Source organism: Saccoglossus kowalevskii, chromosome 13 (genome assembly GCF_978046115.1).
Source record: "Saccoglossus kowalevskii chromosome 13, keSacKowa6.1, whole genome shotgun sequence".
Lineage (NCBI taxonomy): Eukaryota > Metazoa > Hemichordata > Enteropneusta > Harrimaniidae > Saccoglossus > Saccoglossus kowalevskii.
This window is the reverse complement of record NC_140653.1, coordinates 30,308,739-30,333,223: the sequence shown is the minus strand read 5'-3', so window position 1 is coordinate 30,333,223 and position 24,485 is coordinate 30,308,739. Positions and strand designations below refer to the sequence as shown.

The 24,485-nt window shown below is 34.8% G+C and overlaps 4 protein-coding genes and 1 pseudogene across 6 annotated transcripts in view; 2 read left to right on the top strand and 3 right to left on the bottom strand.

Moving 5' to 3' along the window:
- LOC100370714 (uncharacterized) overlaps window positions 1-5,032 on the bottom strand; it is a 30,529-nt gene extending 25,497 nt beyond the window's left edge. Inside the window, exon 1 of the mRNA XM_078010363.2 lies at window positions 4,662-5,032. Coding sequence (XP_077866489.1) covers window positions 4,662-4,991 — 330 coding nt within the window. The 5' untranslated portion in view covers window positions 4,992-5,032. The remainder of the gene's footprint in view (window positions 1-4,661) is intronic.
- Window positions 5,033-8,622: 3,590 nt separating this feature from the next.
- On the bottom strand, window positions 8,623-10,673 carry LOC144361888 (zinc finger MYM-type protein 2-like; annotated as a pseudogene).
- A 1,164-nt stretch (window positions 10,674-11,837) lies between these two features.
- On the top strand, window positions 11,838-14,138 carry LOC100369259 (thymidylate kinase-like). The gene has a single exon (XM_006811592.2). It carries the CDS (start codon window positions 12,167-12,169, stop codon window positions 12,800-12,802), a length of 636 nt encoding a protein of 211 aa, XP_006811655.1. The 5' UTR covers window positions 11,838-12,166; the 3' UTR covers window positions 12,803-14,138.
- A 1,537-nt stretch (window positions 14,139-15,675) lies between these two features.
- On the bottom strand, window positions 15,676-24,197 carry LOC100369401 (tRNA-uridine aminocarboxypropyltransferase 2-like). 2 transcript variants are annotated; one of them, XM_002730792.4, is made up of 6 exons: window positions 24,071-24,197; window positions 23,299-23,490; window positions 22,229-22,408; window positions 21,805-21,994; window positions 20,587-20,715; window positions 15,676-18,617 (listed from the first exon to the last, which is right to left on the bottom strand). In XM_002730792.4, the coding sequence occupies exons 2-6, from the start codon at window positions 23,415-23,417 to the stop codon at window positions 18,486-18,488; spliced, it is 750 nt and encodes a 249-aa protein (XP_002730838.1). In that variant the 5' UTR covers window positions 23,418-23,490; window positions 24,071-24,197; the 3' UTR covers window positions 15,676-18,485. The 2 variants fall into 2 exon arrangements, with proteins under 2 accessions (XP_002730838.1, XP_085363325.1); XM_085507199.1 differs by having other exon boundaries at window positions 24,075-24,197.
- Window positions 23,630-24,485, top strand: part of LOC100369551 (lipid transport auxiliary protein 1-like) — an 18,424-nt gene continuing 17,568 nt past the window's right edge. For both annotated transcript variants that reach the window (XM_002730793.4, XM_078008977.2), the window contains exon 1: window positions 23,630-23,813. In XM_002730793.4, the coding sequence (XP_002730839.3) occupies window positions 23,661-23,813 (153 nt within the window). In that variant the 5' untranslated portion in view covers window positions 23,630-23,660. The remainder of the gene's footprint in view (window positions 23,814-24,485) is intronic.

Here is a 24,485-nt window from a genome sequence, read left to right as displayed (position 1 = left end):
TCAACTTGTGAAGACGGTTTTACTTTTTTTTATCTTTAATCTGAAATTGTCATTGAATTTATGATCTTTCATGAAAACAGAATTGTTCTTTCATTTTTTTCATAATTCTGAACAAAAAAAGGGTGTGACATAACTTTTGCATACAGCGATCAGAAAAATTAATATTTGTTTGCAGATTATACTAATTCTAATAGTTAATGCAACAATGCACTTACAAATATGCCTTGTTGAAAGATTATTATTGGATACAAACAAAAGTTTTAATTTTGAACTTTACCTGATTAGAACTGGTGTTCCACTTTGAGTGGTCAACTTATGATAACTATTGTCCTCAAAGCCTCATAAATTATGACCTACATTTAAACACATGGCAAGCTGTTTTCATAGTTGTCACGTTGTAGGTCCATGTTACCTGGAGTGTTGAACTCTACTTATACGCAATAAATTTGCTAAATTTTGTACACTAGCTGCTGTAATTTCACAAAATATACATTCTCACAAGACAAGAGAATATTTGTGACTTTTGTAGAAGTAACAGTTTGAGTGATTCATGAATAAAAATTTTACAGTTTTTATAAACATATTATAAATTATATTATTCATTATTATTAATTCATCTTAGATGTAGAAATTATCAGATGTTTGGTTGTTTCAAACAACAGTTTTGTCTTCGGCAATCAAAATTAAAAACTGGTTATCCATTCAGGATAACCAAAAAAATAAATATAAAAAATACAAAAAGTATTATCACATAGTACGGGTACAGTTTCATTGAAAAACATGACATTATTTGAGCAGTTTTAAAAACAACATTTTGTGATAGGTAAAAAAAGTTATCGTTAATTTTATTAAATAATTTTATTTCCTTGTAGACAACCAGTTCTACAATTCTAATTACTGACAGTGCAACAGATTTTATTTTTGTGTTAAATTTATCTGCATAATCTACTATTAATGTAAGTATATATCTCAAATGTCCATTCTCTGAGGTTATAATATGTAAACATAATCCAAAAATAATATTTAACCAACAATAAGTGTCAATAAAATAACGTTACTGACATCACCATTAGTCAGCATAACATACAATAAGGTGACAACATTCAGGATTACAATAACTGCTTTCATTTAGAAAATCTCACTGACAGGGAGCCGTACAGTGAATACTATAGTTACGGGCAGCAAAAATTGAACTATATCCAGCATCAGTTAGACGACTAAATCCAATCACCAAAAGATTGATGTTTGTCAACTGGACAGATGGAAATTTTTTTTCAAACAAGTTTATTTCAGGACATGTATGCTAGTAACCATACACCATGTCACCTGTACCCAGAGTGTATTCATTTGGTACCACACTAATTATAGATGGGGGGGGGGGGGGGATTGCAAAAATTGGAGTCCCTTTGAACAGCATTTTTCTCTCTCCAAGATGTTAGTGCAACATTTCACAAATTAGTTATGTATTTATCTATTATTATATTTTCTTTATTAATTTTGAACTAAATAGACATACATTTATAATTCCCCCATGGCTACATGTGAGTTTATTTGGTGGAAGGTAACAAAAGTTGACTTTGACGTTTAAAGGATATAAACTTGATTTGTATGTACAGTAAGTTTGTTGGGTTTACATCTACCGGTACTCTAAATACTTCACTCAGCTAGGGAGCCTTCCACATCAATGATTTCTTTATTAGTGAAAATTAAAACCAGACATGCAATTACAACAAACATGAAATAAATAAATTTCAGAATCCCAAATAAATTTGATGTATTATCTACACATTGATGTTTTTTAGTTTATGAAACTAGAAGGAATTGACGGACATTAAATACCTCTAATTCATTCATATTCTCTTTATAATTGTCCTTACTTATAAATTAGAGCCAATCTTTTTCTTACCACTACCCCAAGACAGGATTAAATTACCACTTTTAAAAATTGTATCAATATTTATTTTCATTCTTCTATATGAATTTCATAGATTTTATTCAAGTATTAAATCATTTTTTTGCATTGTTATCAAACTTAAAATGGCTACCAAAGCTAACAAATATGGGCATAACCCACATCTCCTCTATCGACCAGGAACATCTTTAGAATCAAACTTGATTAGATGTCTTGTTCAATTTCTCTAATATCAAAACTCAAAATCCACCTCATTACTGCACAATGATCTTTTGTTACTACTCTGTTTTAAAAGGAAAAACGCAGTGTGGCAAAATTATTGTTGGTAAAGAAAAAAATCTAGACATGTGCAGCACAAAGACAATGTCACTATAAGTGTTATAAAAATAATTATCGCCAACAATTTACAACAAGTTTTTGTCAATCTGGTGAAGATATTAAATAAAAACATTTAATTTTATATCATCAAAAATATAAACAAAAACAATTTATTCATTTATTGAAGGAGCTTGCAATATTGTAAATTTTAATAATTTTTCATTGTTTTCTCTTTGTACATTATGCTCTCACCTCGAACACCTCTTGGACAAGCTTTCAGAAAGTCAATAACTTTATAAGAACCTGCCATATTGTCCTTTAAAATAAGAGTGATTGAAACTTAATCTCAACTTTGAAAAGTAGTCCGTCATTGTAGCTTGAAATGAGAACTGTTTAGAGTACTTCAGACTAGAGTTGTGACTGTATACAAATATCAACCATTGTATTCAGTAAACAAAAATTTAACACTAGTGTAGTTATGGATTCAGGTGTGGCTTTGATGTTATAGTGGTCATTTTAATAACAAAAATGTGTCAAGTCTCTAAAAAGTGCTGGTAAATAAAATTGAGTAGCTGCTTCCTTGAATAGAAAATTTAAATGCCATTCTTCAACTCTGTTTAGTTTAACAACCTTACTTTCTATTTGCTTGCATTTAACGTTGTTGGACAGCATTTTGAAATTGTGCAACGTGCTATGAAAGTTCACAAAATCTGTAACAAACTACATCATATTTTTTACCTAAAGAAATTGATTATTAGGATAGAGAGATGGTAGAAAAACAGTCATTTACTTTGTTTCTTTCACTTAGTTTTTTGCATGACTTTTTCTGGAACGTTACTCTAGAAATTGCTTTTCTCATAAATATTTTGTTACTTTGTTATTTTGTTTTTCTTTCAAAACTTTCTCAGGGTCAGTTAAGTCATTGGAACAAGAACAATACATCCTCCCTTAAAATTGAAAACTTTTTGCAACAGTAATTAATCGACTGGGAAGTAAGGTTTATTTTCTGGTTTTATATCTCACATATTCTGGTTACAAAATGTACTAAATTAAAACCCAAAGAATTTACAAAGTTACTAGTAGATTATATAATAAAGACCTTCACAGATCAGTGAATTTAAAAGAAAGAATTAAACCCCATCCAAAAAATATTCCACAGTAAATCAGAATTACAGTTAACAGTTGCTGTGTACAAACTTAACCTGACTTATAACCTGTTGTGTTCCATCGTTTTACAAGTGTTGAATTTTAAGGTCACTGGTTCAGAATAACTATTATATATTTGTAGCAACTGGTATGCCCTGTAGTATTTTGACATTTCTTTATGACAGATGCACCCTCTGTGTACAGCTATTAATTTTCCCTCAGCCCTCCAGGGATGTATCATCATAGTAGATGTTCAATCATTACTCTAAGAATAGAGCCAATGATATACTCTGAGAGCCACCCTGAAAACCACTTTGTGTCACATTCATTACAATGATAAAAGCGCCTTATGCTTGAACAAACCTAAATTATTTTGCCCTGGCAGAGGACAATACAGATGAGAAAATTATCATACTCTTGTATTGAAATGTTGAACAATAGTCCCAACTCACAGCCATTAACATTTACTGCCTAAAGTGGGCTGGGAACATGTACTACGGTAAATGACTGGGTACAGTTATGAAAAGGGATAAAGACTGTACTGCAATTAAGACATTCTTAATTAAACAGTTGAGGATTAATGGATTAAAATTGGTTTGAACTGATGATAATGGTTTTCCTGCTGACAGAAATACTGAAGTGACTTTTCTGCCTGGCTTGTTGACAGGACCTTGACATCAACTAAGAGAACATCTGCAGCTGCCATGTGGTAAAACTATGTTGGACTAGTTTGTGATGGAAATAAATGTTTTAGATCTACTGTAAACTCTTAATAAACATTTCTTGTACGTCGGTTGGCTGCTCTTAAAAGACATTTATTTTTAAATATACCCCCAAACGTTAATAAAACATACGTAAAAAATAGCATCCCCTCTACAACAAATTTATTTGGCTTGAACTTTGACAGCTGTATTGTATGGCGTGCTCAATGAATGAATTGGTGATACCTGAGTGGGCCCATAAAATACAGACTACTGGCCACGGGATTACAGGCCACTGTTTCGACGCAATGAACCAACTACTAGGGCAATATAAATATTACGTAAAATAATACTCTTGTCCACAGCTATAAACTGTACGGTTAATATGACGCTACTTAGATTTCGCAAACACGTATGTTCACTGGTATTGTACGATGTAAAACCAACGGTACTGAACGGGTATGTTTACAAACAAAACAGACAAATATAGACTGGCCACACGTTGCACTAATTTGTGGGATTAATTATATTGCTTGTCACAAGCGGGGTCGCAACCTGGCACGAAACTGGAAGAAATCACTCACCGGTACTCTGGCATAAGTCGACACCCAGGCCCAATCCGATCTACTATTCCAATCCAATTCGCGTTTTACTCTCCTGTTCTCGTCTTCACCATTGCCACCTTTTCCGTGTTGCTGGACTTCATCAGGAACTCTGGTTTTGGTGAGAGTAAACGGTTGTTGTTTTTGTTCCCCACAAACACAGTCTGTCAAAAGATTTCTCTTTAGATTTTCGACGTGTCTGAACGTTGCATAAAATCCTAACAGAGTCACTAAAAACAGGAAGACAAACGCAACATAGAAGAATTTTATGTGTCGAGAAGTTGAACACCGCTTACTGCTGCACTCCGCCATTGCCACGGAAAGATGTAAGTCACGTGACTGTCCAACTTTGAACCAATCAGGGCCTTTTTAATTAGACCTTAATTTGATAATGACTCGGGTTATTCTGTCACTTCGTAGCTTTTAAGCACAACTCTGTTCCATATAACGATTACCGCTTATAAGCGTTAAGTGACAGTGATTGAGCATTCAGTTGGTCGAGTGAAATAGGAACTATCGTTGATGTACTCTCAAAAGACAATTACTTTGAGAAGACGACCACAATATTGACTCAATCACCTTTCAAAGAAAGCTTCCAGGTTTCACACGTTATAGGAACTGCTCAGTGTGAGTAAATGTACTCGATGACCTTCCATGACCCTGTGGTTTTCAGGACAACTCACAGTACTCATTCTAAATACATAACAACAAGTTGTAATGGAATTTCTAACGTACAACTGTAATTAATTTGGCACATATTTAAAGAACGCCGTCATTATATAAATGTTGGCGCCAGAGTGGGGGTGATACGGATATGGTGATGCCACAATAATCACAGAGCTTGCGGGGAACAGATGTATCTCTGTATGTGTGTAATTGAACGTTCTATTATACAAAAAAAGGATGGGTTTATTTTTAATTATCGCTCAATTGTGTTGTCCATTTTTATAAGAGCATCATGATGTTTTATGATGAAATAATATGCGTTCATGCTATTTAGGGTTCCGCCCACCGTTATGGTTGATTGCGTCATTTAAAACGTACGTGTACTGAATTATGGAGCTTTACATGTAAGATTGAATGAAGCTGAAACGTGTCATAGAATAGGGTTATCAGCCTCTCAGATAATGCGTCTATTAATGTTTACCACCGCCGGGGGAGGGCGGGCGAATGTGGGAAATGTTTCACAGCGATGCTAATTACAACTTCCCCGCACAAGAGATCTAAACATGTGCCCGATACCCAAGATCTCCTGACAGTTTATTCATTGCATATTACTACGATCATTTTATTTCTGCTTTTTAATTTGTCGTGAAATAAAATTAAAGATCATGTTATCTTTCAGTCCTAGGCGGTGTCAAATTTCCTTATATGAGAACGTCGTCATGGCGGCATTCAACATCCCCACTGTGAGGCTATTTTCTGCAGTCAACCACCGTGGAAATCATTAGAAGATACATAACTAGAAGAATGTGTAAGCGTGTAACTCCCCCGAATTGTATGGCTGAATGTGTTTAACGGATTGAGGGCGCAATACGAACGGCATTCGGTCACAGATGGCAGCTCATGTGCCTTCCGTTTTCTGGGGTGTAATAGGAGTGTAAGGCGTTTCGGTGAGGGGGGTCATTGAACTACTTACAAGGCTGCGATCAACTGTAGAATTACGTGTATCTTTCCAAAATATAATGAAATAACGGACCCCGAAAACAAGATATGGAATACTGAATTTTAAAATAAATTCTGGATACCTTAGTCTATAGTTTAAGTGACTTTTATACCTTTTTTATACCTTTTTTCACATTACATACAAATTCTGTAATGTAGCATGGAAGTGCCACGTGTCACAAGGTTACTCACCTAATGTACACAACTTACAATACGTGAATGCACAGGTGAATGTTAAATCCAACAACTATGTGGTATAGTCGTAAACATCAAACCACGCTCAATGAGGATTGTAACATTAGACACAAGGTTGGGTGAGAAATAATGTAGAATCTCGCTGAAATAAAATACTGGCACTCGTTACAAAACTCAATCCGTTATTGTTCCCTTCCACGAGAATTCCTGCAACAATGGAATGTGTACGTAATTTAGAGAAGACAGACCACCTTTCACAGCATTGTTTTGACTCCCGTGTGCGAAGCAAACAATTGAAGTTTCTGCGGTTAGTGCGTCTGTATGTGTAATATATAACAATAGTAGTCTTTATTGAAGTCGTATCCTAAGAATGGACATAGATCAAAAGTACAATAAAACAGAAAAACATTTGCCCAGAAATGCATATTTCATGGATGCTCTCGGATAATGCTCAGACCTGATTAGTTTTTGGTTGAAATCCGTATTAATTAACATATAAATTAGCCTTGGTATATAGACGCTCTGGGATAATGCGCAGACCAAAAATGTGTTTGGTTGCAATACATGCATATTAATTATCCAATATTTACGTGACAATGAATATTATTTTACTTTAAGTAAAATGTATATATGAACACTATTACCAATGCTATCAATGTTGTCGTATGATTACATAATGGAGTGACCATAACCAAGAAACTTGTTATCTTTTGAAAAAAAAAGGCCACACTTCCGGTCAATTAAAACCAAAACGAAAATGTTGGTATTAGTATAATTTGTTGTTTTGTTAAAGTCAAGACAATCGCACATATTTTTCAGGAAGTTTTCTAAAGCATCAGTTTGTTTCTGATTTCATTTACAGATCTGCCCCAAAGTTGGATATATATAAGTTGCACCTCCACTTTCACAGTGACGAATTAACTGAAATGTTCCTTTAGACATACTTCAGAACTCTAAGTTTGCATACATTACATAGAACAGACATCTTAATACATTCATTCTCGCCACATCAGTAATATTAATCATGTCTCTTTTGTCTAAATTGTGAGTGTATGTTTTACGTACAATGATGTAAATACAGCTACGGTCAAAGACCACCATCAAAATTTTGAGAGATGTTCCGATGAAAAATTGTGATAATGATAGTCAAAGAGCCAAAGGCCGAGGAAATAAATGTAAAAAACATGTATCATATATAGAGAGGGTTGACGAGACTATACGGATAGGGTGGACCATTAGAAACTATGGGGTGTTGACAGAATTGAAAACAAACACTACACAGAAAAAATCATGAAACAAATCATGCTGGGTCTATTTATTATGGAAAAATAAACTAAATACAGGGAAAATAAAAAATACAGCGAAGTCATCATTGAAAAAAATAACACAAATCAAAGTGAAAGGAAAAACCTATGCTTGACATCGTTTTTTTTTGTCACCACCCAAAGCAATTCTAATGGTTCACCATTTAACGGGTATTTTTTAGCATCTTTTTTTTTTTTGCTATTGCGAAAATACATTATCACTTTTCATAAAAAGAATACCCCTCATATCAAACATCGCAGTATTTGCCGATATATACAAACAATGAAAACCATATTTTTTTCACAACAAAATCGAACCACATGATTTGTTAAGATACAATCGCAAACCAAACATCAAAGTTATCTGCAATGGATCCTCAATAAAAGTTATACTACTTTTTGTCTTGTCCCCATTGTTCTATGTTTCTTACTTTCGTTAGCGGACAGTTTCAACCTAGTTAATTATGCATTCTTGTTAACGGTACTGTTTTATCAATAGATTAACAAGCCGGGACTGTTAATAATGAATGAATTTAAATATTCATGAGCACAACAGGAGTGGAAAGCTGATTAACATAACAGGTGGCCACTGAATGAAAACAAAGAACAAGGTGGAATTTTCATTTAATTATTTAAATACGCAATGACGATTATACGATACATTTTAAAAACGTATTTCAAGTTTCATATTTCCTTTTACAAAATTCACGGACACTTGGGAAGAATCGGTTATGACAGTGGTATTAGATTTGTCCTCGTCTGTTGGGGTGGTGGATATGTCATGCGTTTTCGCTTTCGCAGTTTTCGGTTTGGGTGGCTGCAATGCGTCTGGCACCGCTTTCGTCTGCTCGTCGCTCGTAGCTTCTAATTGCTAGACTGGAGTGACCCGTTCTTTCTGCTATTAGCTGCTCGTCGAAATTTAGCCGGAACAGCGTGGTTGCCTGTGTAACCTGTTTAATTAAAATAAAATACAATGTATCAATATGAAAGTACGATAGCTTGTAACAGTCCACCTCATAGCAATGTAAAATATCAATATATTGTTATAGTACGTTCAATCGTTCAGCTTTTTTAAAACACGCCAAAGCCGTTTGCATTAAATCTTTATCGCGTGAAATGAATCACACATATCGTGCCAGTGAATATAATATTTAAATGGTATTCCACCAAACAGTTTGCATGAAAAAATGGAGTTAACGAGTAGTGATTATTTTCGACATAAAGTTATGACTATTTCTCGTCAGCGGGGAAATCGAACATTGCATTACTAAAGTGCAAATTCTAATACGTACCTTTCCTGAATGCCCAGTATGATAACCTTTTATCCCAGCGAGATCAGTCATCTGCTTACTGTATCCCTGCAATGTATGAACACCAAGCTTTTGTGCAGAGAACTTTATTTCGCCATTCTTTGACTTCAGTGGTCTTCTATAGAATGGCCCGCTGTTTGGGATATATGACAGATATGTCCGAAATAAGTTTACAACACGGCGCGAGTTTTCTGGTTGCGCGTAGTGTTTAATACTCTTAAATTTTTGCCCTGGTTTGCGGTAGAATCCTCCCTGGTCAGTTTTCGATGGTTTTTCCTGGAATACCATGTACTCCCCTCATATCGTCGCTGTGCATGGTGAGTTGGTCCACCGTTAGTGTTGAATGTTCATCAGCGGCACGCAGTCCAAATATTTTACACATGTAAAAATAGGTTGCATAGCTCATGTCTAATGCGGTATTTGTACCAAACGCGTGTGCCCATAGCTTTTCTTCATCATTTAGCGAAAATGGCTCGGCTTGTTTTTTTCGGATACCAATACCAGAGCGAGAGAGTGTCTCCATGACACCATCCAGCGTATTTCTGAAAGCTAAGAAGTCGTGGTTGCCCTGGTCCATAAAATTTACGTCAGGGCGGTTACAATCATTGCGCAGATAGCGGTAAATGGCACAGAACATTTGTCTTAATGAGTCTGGCGGATACTGTTGGCCATCTTGTCTCCGACATTCAATGGCAAATTTACATAGCCAGAAATCAAATTCCTTCTGGACTAAATTTTCATCCAGAGACGGAACCAAATGATACACTTCTTCATCAGATTTATCATACTCAACTTTAACATTACGTTGCTCTTTCCACTCATTCCATATGTTTTGACTGCGCGCCTCGGACTTTTACCAGACCGAGGCTCCAAAAGGAGCCGATATTTCCCGTTAATCTACGAGGAGGGGTAGTATAACTATCAGATTTACATGACAATCAGATCCAGTGGTATTCCACTGAGTACAATTTGACTTTAATGGCCAGCGGGGTATAACGCGCCCTCTATAGGTCAATTATTATATTGAAAATGTTGGAGCCCCTTTCTTTAGAAAATTCCTTGATCCGCTCCTGTTTTCGTATATTTTTGCGCAGTTCTGCTTATACTCACATAGTTATTGTGCAAAAGGGGTGTTATTTAGCTATTTGACGCGTGTACCGTCTTTAGGGTCGAATATTTTAAAATATATGAATAAAGTGTGAAAAAAGGAATCTCATGAATTCATGTTACCTCAACTTGGAAACAGTATGATTTTAGTATGTATATAGGGTATCTATTTTAAGTTTCTGCACTTGAATAATAATTTCACAAAAATAGGTACGTGTTTAGAGGATTTTTTAAAAAGCTATACGTCAGCATGGGTACCAAGTCTGACTTGTTGTAGTGCCCGCCCTGGGTTATTACCAAATTAGTACCACTACCAAATTGTCTTGCAGTCCAAGATATTTAATTAGCTGAAGTGGATCTTCAGTGTCATGTGGCTGTTGAATTCTCATTGGTATGACGTGTTTCATATACATCCGAGAGACAAAATCCTTAAAAAATCCATCCCTGAAACGGATTTTCAGGAAAACCTGCTCCGTTGAAACAAATGTATATGAAAAAAGTCACCCCTCTGGAATTAATTTTCGCTGAATAGGTTTTTTGGTGTTTTTTTATGGAATTTATTATCACTGAGTTGTGATGAGTTGAATGTGAAATATAGGACAAAGGATATATTCACTGGATTTTATTTTCACTGAATCACACCTTCAGCGAAAATAGCGAAAATAAATTCCAAGCTGAAATAAAGTATTTCACAGTATAGTTAACTATCATGATCAAATAAACCTTTCATTGCCATATATCGCACATTATATCAACATAGCAAAAAAATAGATCTTGTGATTCCTGAACATCTTGCCCATTTTGTACATAATTGTTAGATTTTTTGGAAGCGTCGCATTCACGTTGATACGTTTCTACTAGTAAATAAGTGATACATGTACTTATTTACCTAATTTCACGTAATTAAGGTAGCGGGATAGTTTTTTGGCATGAAAAATGTAAACATCTATAATCGGAATAAATTTTACAAGAACCTATACAATCTATATATGTTTGGAAAGCCCTTGACTTGTACTTTTCTATTATTAATATTTTGTGAACATTGTGTTTGTTTTAGCGTCACGTGATTCTGAAAATCGGCGCGGCTGATAATTAACTAATGTGAATACATTTTTTAATGTTTCAAAATACACTATACCATCTATCGTATTGTGTGTATCATTTTGAAACAATAAATTGTGGATCAACACGTTAACACAGAAAGATGTTGAACTTAAAATAGTTTCTGGTTAGGTCTGGATTAAAAACACTGACTTGTAAATGTTGAAGGGTTATGAATAGTTCGATGTCTGGGATCAGGAATGTGAAAAATATTGGGAATTACAGTAAGAGTATGCGAAATACAACGTGCAAGAAGAGGTTTCATACAGTGCAGCGTACAGTTTCAATAAGAATGCATAATTTACATTGTTTGTTTTTTTTTTCTTTTCGTTTTTCGTTGCTTTATTTATTTACGATTGAAATTCCAACGATTTATATTTTAGGATTATTCGATCTTACTAGTACTTTATCGTGGGTAACAAGGCAGAGACTAGTGGGACGTTCCTTGGCGACTACCTAGCTTAGCGATAAAAAACCCATAGTCTCTGCGACGGAGAATGTGCGCAATATTGTCCACTGGTCGACATACGACATTCTTGCCCGTTCTTGAGGTTTTTTTTACGTTTTGCCTCTCTCAACTCCAAGAGAGGGTATATTAGTTGCCATAAATGGTTGTGGTATGTGAGAATGACGTACCGATGATCCGCGAGAGCTCAATCGAGAGCGCGATCACTGTGGGAAATATGGACAAGAACCGCATAAGAACAGCGCTCTGATTGGTCGAGGCGACAAACCAATGGCAGACGTTTAGCGAGGCGCCTTTTTCAATAATATTTGCCAGTGACTGTCGTTTATTTTTGCAATTATGAACGGAGTCGTGAGGAGAGGTGCTTTAATCGTGTTAGAAGGGTGTGACAGATGTGGGAAGTCTACTCAGGCACGGAAACTGGTTGATACACTTGTAGCTGGCGGGACACCGGCAGAACTTTGGCGATTTCCAGAACGCAGTTCGTCTATCGGACAACTAATTGGTTCATATTTGGAGAAAAAGTCCGAGGTAGAAGACCATGCCATACACCTTCTATTCTCTGCGAACAGATGGGAAAGCGTCCCTAGAATGCGGAAACTACTTCAAGATGGCACAACAGTAGTTGTGGATCGGTATGCATATTCCGGTGTTGCTTTCACCGCGGCGAAAGAAGGTTTCGATATCGAATGGTGCAAGCAACCTGACCGCGGACTGCCGGAGCCTGACCTTGTGTTGTATCTCACCATAGGCGCAGAAGACGCGGCCAAAAGAGCAGACTTTGGAGGGGAACGTTACGAACAAACAGATTTTCAGAAACGAGTAGCTGACATGTATGGATTGCTACGAGAAGATCGATGGGAAACACTCGATGCTAGCCAAAGTATAAAAGACTTGCATGATCAGATTGCAAAATTGACTAGAGACATTATTACTAGAGTGGAGAATAAACCAATCAACAAACTATGGATGTAAATACCCCTAGTCGTCTGGCAAGGACCAGTCTAAGGTTCATCACATCGCCGGTTGTCTATGAATTAAAACCTGCTCATTATACAATAATTGTAACTTTATCATTATAAATAACTTGAAAGCAGAAAATGTAACTTTTAATACCTTTTCAGCCTAAAGATAAATTGTAAACCATTTACTTAATATTTTAAGAATATTCACTGCCACTGAGTTTTATCAATATTTTACATAGTTGATCAAAAGACTTGGTTGGCATGCCAACATGTGTGCTGACATTCTTTAATTACTTGAGGCCATTCACGCACATTCAATTGAAGTGTCATAGTCAACCCTTTTTTGAATTTGGCGACACTTATTCCCATTTGTTGTATACATTGCATGAGACCCACATAGAACATGTGGATTGACTTGTGGTGCTTTAAATAGTGGCAACAAATTAATTACCAATTTTGATTCATCAGTGATAGGTAGTGATTTGAACACAAGTTGTCAACTTTAGTTTTTAACCAAATATTTTTCTTTGAAAAACTATTTCTATAAGAATCCATTACTTCTAGCTATATTTTTTCAAATAAATTCATGGAAGTTTGACACATAAAACAACTTTGTAAAATTCAAGGAAAAGGGTTTACATGGGTCAATTGCTATGAAATACTTGTATTTTAATGCAAGTTCTTTGCTACAAGTGTTAACAAAAAGCCTGGATATGTGCGTGATGAGACTCCCTCAATTTCAAAGGGCCAATCAGTTTCAAATCACAAGAAGTGTTTTGGTGAGAACAATGTAGCTTACTGTTTATCTATTTTGTTGTGTACATGTATAAATTTCACTGAGAATATTTAATAAGTTCCCACTAATAATCAGATTTATTAAACATTTTTTCATTACTAATTTATTTACTCATAACAAAAGGAAGATTTTATCTTGTATGATTGTTGTCATCAAAATTGAATACTCAGTGGGTGGGTAATGAATAAAATACTCAACATTAGACTACCACATAGGCTCTGATTATTCATTTTTTAAAACTTAATAAAGAAAATTTTAATATTTGAGTAACACTATGACATACAATTTAAGCTGTTTTATAAAATACAACAGTGAAAGTATGGATTTATCCTAATATGATTAGCTCGACCAATAAAAACTAATGAAGATCAGTAGGAGCAGAATGGCTCTTTCCAGCCAACTGCCTGAGGCCATTCAGGATCTTTTGATAATTCCCTTGGTTCACTGTGCAAATCAGAGTTGTGATAAGTGAATGGTGAGGTGAGATGAATTGTAAGTCTTGTTCCTAAGTTTTGTATAGTTAATTGCAAAAGTTGAAGTGTGTTTACAACTGTGAATGGACCTCAAGAATGCCATTGTTTTTGTCTGTTTTTGTTCATGAGATGCTGACAAAAACTATGGCATTTACATTTACAAGATTCGATAAAGACTTGTACCGCAAAGGAAACTATAAAATTGAAAGATCTAGCAATCAGTTGGACTGCTGGTACCCAGAGCTGAACGCATGATAATTTACATAAATAATAAAGATGTATGCTTTGTCATTTGCTTATGGATAATTCAATACGTAACATTTGACATAGGCATGACTTTTCTACTGGTAATACCCATTTTTGTCAGGAATCCTATATTTCAGTTGTTAGAGGCTCTACATGTTGTGGCTTTTGAACCCTTGGCCAGCTTTTTCAATAATTGAGGAAGAAGTCTATCTATTCGTCAACTCCACTGCGACAAAAGCTGCTCACTCCTAGCCAAGGTGAAAGATTTAGAATAAGGGTTTACAAAATATGCCACAGTTACATAGCTAACACAATGGTGGTTTACCAAATACTAGTATGCCACACTTGGGTAGGTAAGACAATGCTGGTTTACAAAATATGTTATCTGTAAGCAACTACACTTAGCATTTGAATGAAACTGTAGAATTATACTCTGGATATGAATACAAATGTGACAGGTTTACAATTAGTATAAAGACGTGTGGATTTACTAAAATAAACAGAACAATATAAATATTTCACAGGTGAGAGTTGTGGACAAATCTCTCCTTCGTGACAGGTCTCTACCTGGTTTAATTGTTTGTTACCATACTTGGTTGTCCTTTGGGGAAATGCCGTTTCTGTTGGCTTTACTTTTCTTTTCAATGTATATTGACAACCTCAGCATTTTTTTTTTCATCTAAACTTCCATCACAACTTCCAAGACCATCTGTCTACTTATGGCCCGACACTCCACAGGATCAACACACTACTGTAAAATGACCAATTTTCACTGGGTTTAAATTTCACTGATTTATCATTTCAGGCATATTCAGTAGGTTTTAAATTCACGGTTTTGTCATTTAGATAATGTGTTCTATGCTAAATTTTACATATTCACTGTGTTTTAATTTAGCGCATTTTTCCAATCAGCGAAATAAGCTAAATTAAAACCCAGTGAATAATTACCCCCCTTACAGTATCTTCATACTGTGCCAATATGCTCAGACACCACACTTCAAACATCTCACTTGGTTATTTCAGCTATATATGTACTGATGAAAAGTACTTTTAAGATTGGAGCGACCTGCATAAGGCTAAATTGTATATTCGCTTAATGGGGAATTACTTGGAGTATTACTAAGACGTTTATTCTTGTTGATGGCAATCAAGTCATGGAAAAAGTTGAGAAATGGAAATAGTGCGAATGTCAGAAATCCAATTATGGAACAATTTCACAGCAATTCAAATGAACGGTACCCACATGGGCAGCAATATCCGCCACAATGGTTGCATCGACAGTCAGTTAATAAAATTGCTACTGCTTCACCTTCTGGTGCCACGCATTGGAATAACCGTAGTAACAAAACTTGTGTACCAATTCAAACCTTATACTGAGAATTAGTAGTATCTTTATTTGTGTTTGGTCTTACATATCAAAAGTACCATCAAGTGCATAGTTTAATTGTACATGTGTGGCAATAACCTAAAAATGTGGATAAATACAGAATCTAAAATGTAAATATCAAACTTTTTAAATACAAAACTTGAGACCATGTTTTAAAAAAAATCCACCTTTTCAAGGTAATAAATTCACTCTTCTTTCATGATACTAAGCAGCTCGAAACATTTGGATTAAGCAAAGCAAAACTTTGGAATAATATTGAAAAATAAGAAAATATTGACCTATAAATGTCTTATAAAAAAATAGATACACACTGACTTGCAGGTGGGGTATTCATACAGTGATTTTTTGTAGGGATGAATGCAGAATTCTGAAGGCAAGGAGAGTGTGCTTTCTAACTTGCAGTATAACTGATAATTTGAACTATGATTTATTATCTTATTAATACATTGTAATTTCTTAATTAGCATATTAGTTTTATTGTTATCGTGTAAATACAAACATGGAGGTTTTTAGCTTTAGGAATAAAGTACAAGTAACAGAGGTTTTGGGGATGGGATAGGGAGCGATGTTGTATACTGCTTGGCCCATCTCTATCACAGTGGTTAATCATTTATCAAATTAGGAAGAAAAAAAGTAATACATGTACAAAACAAGCAGCCTCTCGGCTGAGATAGTTCCGCTGTTAGCAATGCACATTTCAATTAAAGAAGAGAAGATATATTAGAAAATGAACAATATGCATAGTATCAATGCAATGGGACTTGCTGTTTTAAACAAGAATTCAAAAATATCATTTTTCACCATAAATGATTGTGGTTTTTAACAAGAAGAAAATATCACTTTTTACCAAAAATGACAAAAATATTCACCAAAATTAGAAAATTAAAGATATCATCATGAAATGAACAAATTTGAGAGTGGTCCACATGTAGTACCTATATATGTAATATCAAAGCAATTGGACTTGCGGTTTTTAAAAAGAAGTTGAAAATATCACTTTTTACCAAAAATGACAAAAATATTCACCAAAATTAGAAAATTAAAGATATCATTACAAAATGAACAAATCTGAGAATTGAAGATATCATCACAAAATGAACAAATCTGAGAGAGGTCCACATGTAGTACCTATATATGTAGTATCAAATCAATTGGACTTGCGGTTTTTAACAAGAAGTCGAAAATATCACTTTTTACCAAAAATGACAAAAATATTCACCAAAATTAGAGAATTGAAGATATCATCACAAAATGAACAAATCTGAGAGAGGTCCACATGTAGTACCTATATATGTAGTATCAAATCAATTGGACTTGCGGTTTTTAACAAGAAGTCGAAAATATCACTTTTTACCAAAAATGACAAAAATATTCACCAAAATTAGAGAATTGAAGATATCAACATGAAATGAACAAACCTGAGATAGGTCTACCCAAGGTACATACACACCAAGTATCAAAGCATTCAGGCTTGTAGTTTTCAAGAAGAAGTCGAAAAAGTAAAACATTGACACGGACGACGACGGACAATCACTCATATGATAAGCTCCGCTCGACAAAGTCGACAGCTGAGCTAAAAAAGTGAGTGATAGACATTTTTGATTTGATTTGGTGCACTACTATTAATAACAAAACAGGTGATGCACTCCGGAGACTGTCGTGCAAAATATCTGAGAATTCTAAATCTTAGGAGAAAGTACATGCAGGTAGAAGACAATTGATGGGATTAGATTAAACAATATGCAATAATGTGAAATTAGGGGGGGGTTGCCTATTGCATGTAAGAGAGAGAGGCAAAATTGTGATTTAGTCCATGCTAAGCAAATGTCAACAACAATGAACAGCAAGTGTCAAGTAAATCATCTTGCACCGAGTAGTGTGATTATGAGTTTTGAACACAGTGAGGGTCAGAAATCACTTTCTGTGTATACAGCTATTGCATTATGGTCAATATAATTACTGGATACAATTAGTAATAGCTTAGATGTTCCATGCATATCATAGTCATGCTATTTTAATTAAAAAAACAATTTATTATCACATTGTTTATCTATATTGGTATTAGTTAGAATGTAAATTTGTATTCTTTATAAAATCTTTTCAATATGAAAAGCTGTAAATAACAATATTCAAAACTATAAGAGCATAGACCAAAATACAGAAGGACACTCAAGGTGGTGGTTAGAAGTACCCTGTCACTATCATGTTGTTTCACTTGTGGAAGGACTATTTGGGGGAGGGAGTTTTATACAAAAACTTTAAATAAATATTCCTCAAAATGGTACAAGAACAAATATTTTCCTCATTTTTTGCCTTCATATTCAAATGTCATTTTTACAAAAAATGCAGAGTGTTTAATTTTATGTCTTGTATTGATTTTTACCTCCAAGAAAATGTTTCTTAAAATCCTATTAGTGTTACTTGACCAATCAGAATGCTCAATTGCAAAACTTAACATCTTGTTTTTGAGTCTGACTCAATTTCTCAAGTCTCAAATCTCAATGATGTATACAGTATTTGAAATTTCTCAAAATTGCGAGAATCTTAATAATTGTTTTTTCATAAATTTACTTTAGTTTAACCAGACAAAGAAAATTATGTTGTATTATGTAAGTTTTAATTTTTACTAGCCCAAATGGAAAGTTACCTGTCCCAGACAAACTGGTGGGCAGTAATTGTGTGAATACTCGGCCCATCTAAAAGACTGTACTGTATCAATGGTGATTTCATTAACCACAGATTGTATCAGTTTTAAATCAGTGTCTCTGTTTCACTACATCATGATTAACAATCATCTCTCATCTTCTTGTCTTGTCTGTTTTTTGTAAAGTCCATTTTTCTTCTGGTACTCTTTACTAACATGAGGCACGGCTCCATGCTGTAACTGAAAGTCACACAATGCTCGCAAAGGTCTGGCAAGAATCTGTAACCAACAAGCAACATTGAATGTTAGAATACCGTAACTGAAAATTACACAATGCTCGCAAAGGTCTGGCAAGAATCTGTAACCAACAAGCAACATTGAATGTTAGAATACTGTAACTGAAAATCACACAATGCTTGCAAATATCTGCCATTCACCGTCAAATATATGAGATTGAGATTAAGATTGAGACAGTAATATTTAATTCAGAGCAATAGGTAGGGACAGATTTGATCCGGAATAAACACAAAAAGTAGGTACATATCACATTCGGCAAGGCCCCACCCCTTCAAAGTGCCACTAATATAAAACTTGGTCTTTGATGATTGCTTAACAAATACTGGTAATCGTTTTTATACGATACTGTGCGGATATCGACCGCCATTAGTGAATATGTTGTGAATACTGTAACTGTGTGTACACTATGCTTCAACAATGACCTGTTGATAAAAGTAAAATGCGGTAAATATTTCATGCCATATTCAGTTTACCTATCAAATGCTGGTTACCATTTTTTTTAAAAAACCATGTCGTTTATTAGCCAAAATCAATTTCTAAAGATCATACATCAATAATTCAATTCCGCATTGCGTTACCAGAAAGAATTGCATCAGTAACACAGCATTCTGATTTGTTAATGACAAACTAGACCCATCAGGTCAAAGGACGTTGCTGCAGGTCATGCAAATACATCATGGCGGAAAGTGCTTTTCATCAAGAGTTTGTGCACGATTCAACACATTTGTCAGTGGAGATAATGATGAAGATTTTGACTTTGTTCCAACGTACTCTAATATTTTTGATATCAAATCAAATTTTATTAAATTTCGGGTGGTATGTAATTAATATTGTAATAAAATGTGCATATTTTTTGTGACCATTTCTGTTTCTGCATTGTTAAAGTCAATGACAACGCAACTAATTTCGTAATTATATTTTCCCTCAAAAACATAATATCCCCCTCAAAATGTCACATGGTGAATAAAAATTGTCAATAAAATTTTCCCGAGGGGAGTGCTCGGGTGGGCGGCCACCAATTTTGAGAACCCTGAGTTGAGAACCCTGGGCGCTGACACGGTTGAGTACGGTATATCTTATGAAAAACCTGGTGAACCAACCTGGTGAACATCATGCATTGTCATTGTACCAAGTTTGAAATAAATTGGTCGATGCAAGTTTGAGAAATTGCTCTGGAGGACCCCTCATTATTTTTTAGACTTAGTACAAATGTGGACTAACATATATACATTGGGGTTAAATTATTGATATATAAAATACAAAAACACTACACAGTTTCAGCCGCACATACCAAAGATTTATTTAATGCCCATGTGCACATAGACTCCTATGCGGTGTAAAGCACATTGTAGACTGCATATTCAAATTACAGAGCTTGAAACACACTCCATAGAATTTATGGGTGTATGTGTATATAGGTGCACATCAAAATTGGCAACAATTCTAGGACAGTCAAACCAACCACTTTATAGACAGATGGTTTTTACATGGAGGTTGGATTAATTATATGGACGTCAACTCATACATTTGACATAATATTTGAGTTGTATCCATCAAGTTGATAAAAAAATTAAAAATAATTTTTTTTTTATTAACTGAATGCTAATTAATAATTTGGTCTCTAAAGGAAGACAAACCTGTAAAAATATTGGTTAAAGTTTGGTCACATAAGACAAAGGATCTTTATGCACAGGTTGCTCATATAAGTACATGTACATTATTGTCTTGGGTTGTGTGACTGTATAATGCTAGTACATTTCACTCAAATAGCAATAAAATAAATTCCCTTAAACAAAGCAAATATACCGTAATGTTTGAACCAGTAGCCCGTGTTCCATGAGACAACAGGCATATTGATGACAATAAAGAAGAAGTTCATGACATCATGCGTCTGATTTGTACTCTATGAATCAAACATCCACATAACCACCGTGGACAGTGGATCACTTGCCTCTTTTAACTCTGGTTTCTTTTCTAGTGCTACCAAGGCAACGGCAGCAGCTTCTACTGTTGACAGAGCGGCATCAGTAGGTTGTGTTCTAATCACGTATTCACTGACAACATCCAAAGATAACTTAACCTGCATAGAAATAACAATTCCATTAGTTAGTGCATACTAGTATACCATTAAAATTTGCACCATTCATTAACCAATAGCTAATGACTACAATTTCACACAATTGTCCTCTATGACTAGTGGTAACTACTAATATTTAACATCACTGCCTTATGACTAGTGGTAACTACTAGGATTTCACAACATTTCCATATGACAAGTAGCAACTAGTACAATTTCACACCACTGTCCTATATGACTAATGGTAACTACTACAATTTCACAGCATTGTCATATGACTAGTGGTAACTACCGGTACTACAATTTCACAGCATTGTCATATGACTAGTGGTAACTACCAGTACTACAATTTCACAGCATTGTCATAAGACTAGTGGTAACTACCAGTACTACAATTTCACAGCATTGTCATAAGACTAGTGGTAACTACCGGTACTACAATTTCACAGCATTGTCATAAGACTAGTGGTAACTACCAGTACTACAATTTCACAGCATTGTCATATGACTAGTGGTAACTACCAGTACTACAATTTCACAGCATTGTCATAAGACTAGTGGTAACTACCAGTACTACAATTTCACAGCATTGTCATAAGACTAGTGGTAACTACCAGTACTACAATTTCACAGCATTGTCATATGACTAGTGGTAACTACCAGTACTACAATTTCACAGCATTGTCATAAGACTAGTGGTAACTACCAGTACTACAATTTCACAGCATTGTCATATGACTAGTGGTAACTACCAGTACTACAATTTCACAGCATTGTCATAAGACTAGTGGTAACTACCAGTACTACAATTTCACAGCATTGTCATAAGACTAGTGGTAACTACCAGTACTACAATTTCACAGCATTGTCATATGACTAGTGGTAACTACCAGTACTACAATTTCACAGCATTGTCATAAGACTAGTGGTAACTACCAGTACTACAATTTCACAGCATTGTCATAAGACTAGTGGTAACTACCGGTACTACAATTTCACACTATTGCTGTATGACTAGAGGTAAGTATGACAATTTCACACCATTGACCTGTGACTAGTGGTAACCACTAGTTTTGTTCACTTTCAACTTACTGGTCTGGGTTTTTTAAATATACGATTATTGCTAAATATGCTTCTTGCTTGTGGCCAGGTACCATCGATAAGAATCAAATTGTAGGACTGTCCATTATCTGTTGGTATTGTTTCTATGTCAACAGCATCCGGACAAGGAAACAGAAGTAAAGTATTTGGATTTGAGGTGACTCTGTCAACAAGTTGATTCCTGCAATATATAAAATATCAACAGTAGGTGACTAGATCTATCATTTGGAACCATGAATAAAAAAAGATATGGACATTAACAAAAAATATTCACATATATAACTTTTTCAAACCCAGTTGACTTTTTAAATTTTATTCTTGGCCTACATGTATAACTTTTTGATTAAACAACTGCTGTTGTAATTGGCCAATAGTGAAGACCATTGTGATGAGCCAATAGGAAAGACTTTGTTACCTGGCAAATCTTCGTCCTTTAATGATGTGTACTCTATCTTTTTGTAAACACATATCCAATATCGGTGCTGTTCTTAAAACTCTAACTTCTTCATGTGGATGCTGTATTATGTACAGGGTTGTAGATATTTTTACTCTTTCTTTTGGTAGAAACGGACATAAACACACTCTAGTAGGACGACTATTGAGAACAAAACATAACAGATTTAATACCCAGCATTCTATAGTTTCTCATTTTGTGTGAAGACAGATAGAAACTCTAGTTTTGTTTTTGATCTATTATTTATTAACATTTACATTTGTATTGGTATCAGCAGCAGTTAGCACCCATAATGATGGAAAAGTTTGTTACAAATGTTGACTGTCAGATCATGTAACTATACAAACTATGTAGTTTATGGTCCAATCGAGCAAAGAAAAAATCCAACAATACCATTTTAAATCACGTATATTCATTTGTAGACAATGGCAATGACAATTCGTTTATTTCCTTGAATATTTTCTTAAATACACACTAACGGAATAAAATAATACTATAATGTATAAATATGCAAATAGAATAGGATAGGATAGGATATTTTATTTGGCACATACACAATACAGAGCTAGTGTAAAGTCCAAAATAACACAAACAAAATAAGCTAAAACAATTATAAAACATGAAAAACAAATTTTGCTAGACTACTACAAATAAAAAGATCAGAACTTGAAAGAATCAAAACAAAAATATCCTCTCTAGCTAATAGTTGAAGACTAGGCGCATAAACAAATATGTAGTAGTGTCACTGTTTTTTCGAGGCACGCATCACACCCTAAATTAATATATGTATTGTATCATAAAACAATTGATGACTTTTTTTTATAAATAAAAGGAAATGTGACAACATTGGGTTAACTATAAAACACTTTTGATACCACCTACAGAAATGAAAGTATTGGCTTTGATGATGTAATCGCTTGTAACTTCTCGTCCATTTGCATTGATTCACAACATGCGCGTGTTCCTAGTAGTCTAGCAACAAATAAAAAAAACGACTACCGCTACAGGAAATAAAGAATTTTTAAACTTACTTGCATCTGTCACAAGTAGGCCGTTTTTCTGAAACTTCAACTGGAAGAGCAGCTAATCCGACCAAAACATCATGTTCGTTTACTTCTCCCGAAGACACATCTTCTGAACACGAATCCATCCGGCGTTTATCAACTGCATTGACCCCTGACCTCCAACTAACCCATACATTTAGACTCGTTCAATGTCATATTCTTGTTTGAGTAAGACAATATGTTACAGTTAGATCACCTCAATATAAATACATTTCACAGTTTATAAGTATTATTAGTATGTAGTTAAGACGGGCATGGAACTGGTAAGATTTAATCACAACATCAATTGCGTGAACGAGGCTGAGCAAAAAAGATGGCGGTGTACATAAATGTTTCGTTGTTTTGAAAATACATGGAAAACGCCGAATTACACTGTTCTGACGGTGTTCTTTTCTTTTCAGAGAGCTTGTGGTAAAATTGAAAAAATGGCAACGACGTTGTCAGTTGTTCATTTCATCTTGATCATTGGATTTGGAGGCGTGGTGAGTAAAATTATTTGTTATATACTGTACCAGTACAACAAGGCACTTTTATTAGTCCCTGTTGGGCTCATACCACTAATTGAATTTCCATAGACGACAATGTTAACATATGACGAGATTGCTATATAAAAATGACGAAGAAAGTTGAAAACATGGTTCAAAAATGGGAAATCAACATGCCAGTAATCAATCATATGAAAAAAACTAACATGTTGGCCAGCTCAAACTCTTACAAATCTCAGGTAAACAAGACACACCTACTGTATTTAGATTGCACCTAGAGAAATCACTGGAAAAACACCAAGATTAGAACATTCAAATCCACACAGAATAAACCCACAGGTACACAGCCGCTAAGTAGTAAACAAAAGACCACATGTTGGTCTCACCTTTGACCCAGGTGATTACGCCCTCAAACAGGGAGCACCTGAGAAAAAAAATATTTAAAAAATTTCATTGGTTCTTTCAAGGCATTTAAATTGAGGGGCTACAAGCAGCCATTGGTTAATTAGTGGCATGAGACCTGTTCGGACGCAGTCCGAAAACGGGGACTTATGAATTGACCTCTGTGCGTTCGTGTGTCTGTGCGAGCGTCCGGACCTATATTTTAGACATGCCTGGACCAATTACATTCAAACATCACACATACATACATAATATTATACCACAGTC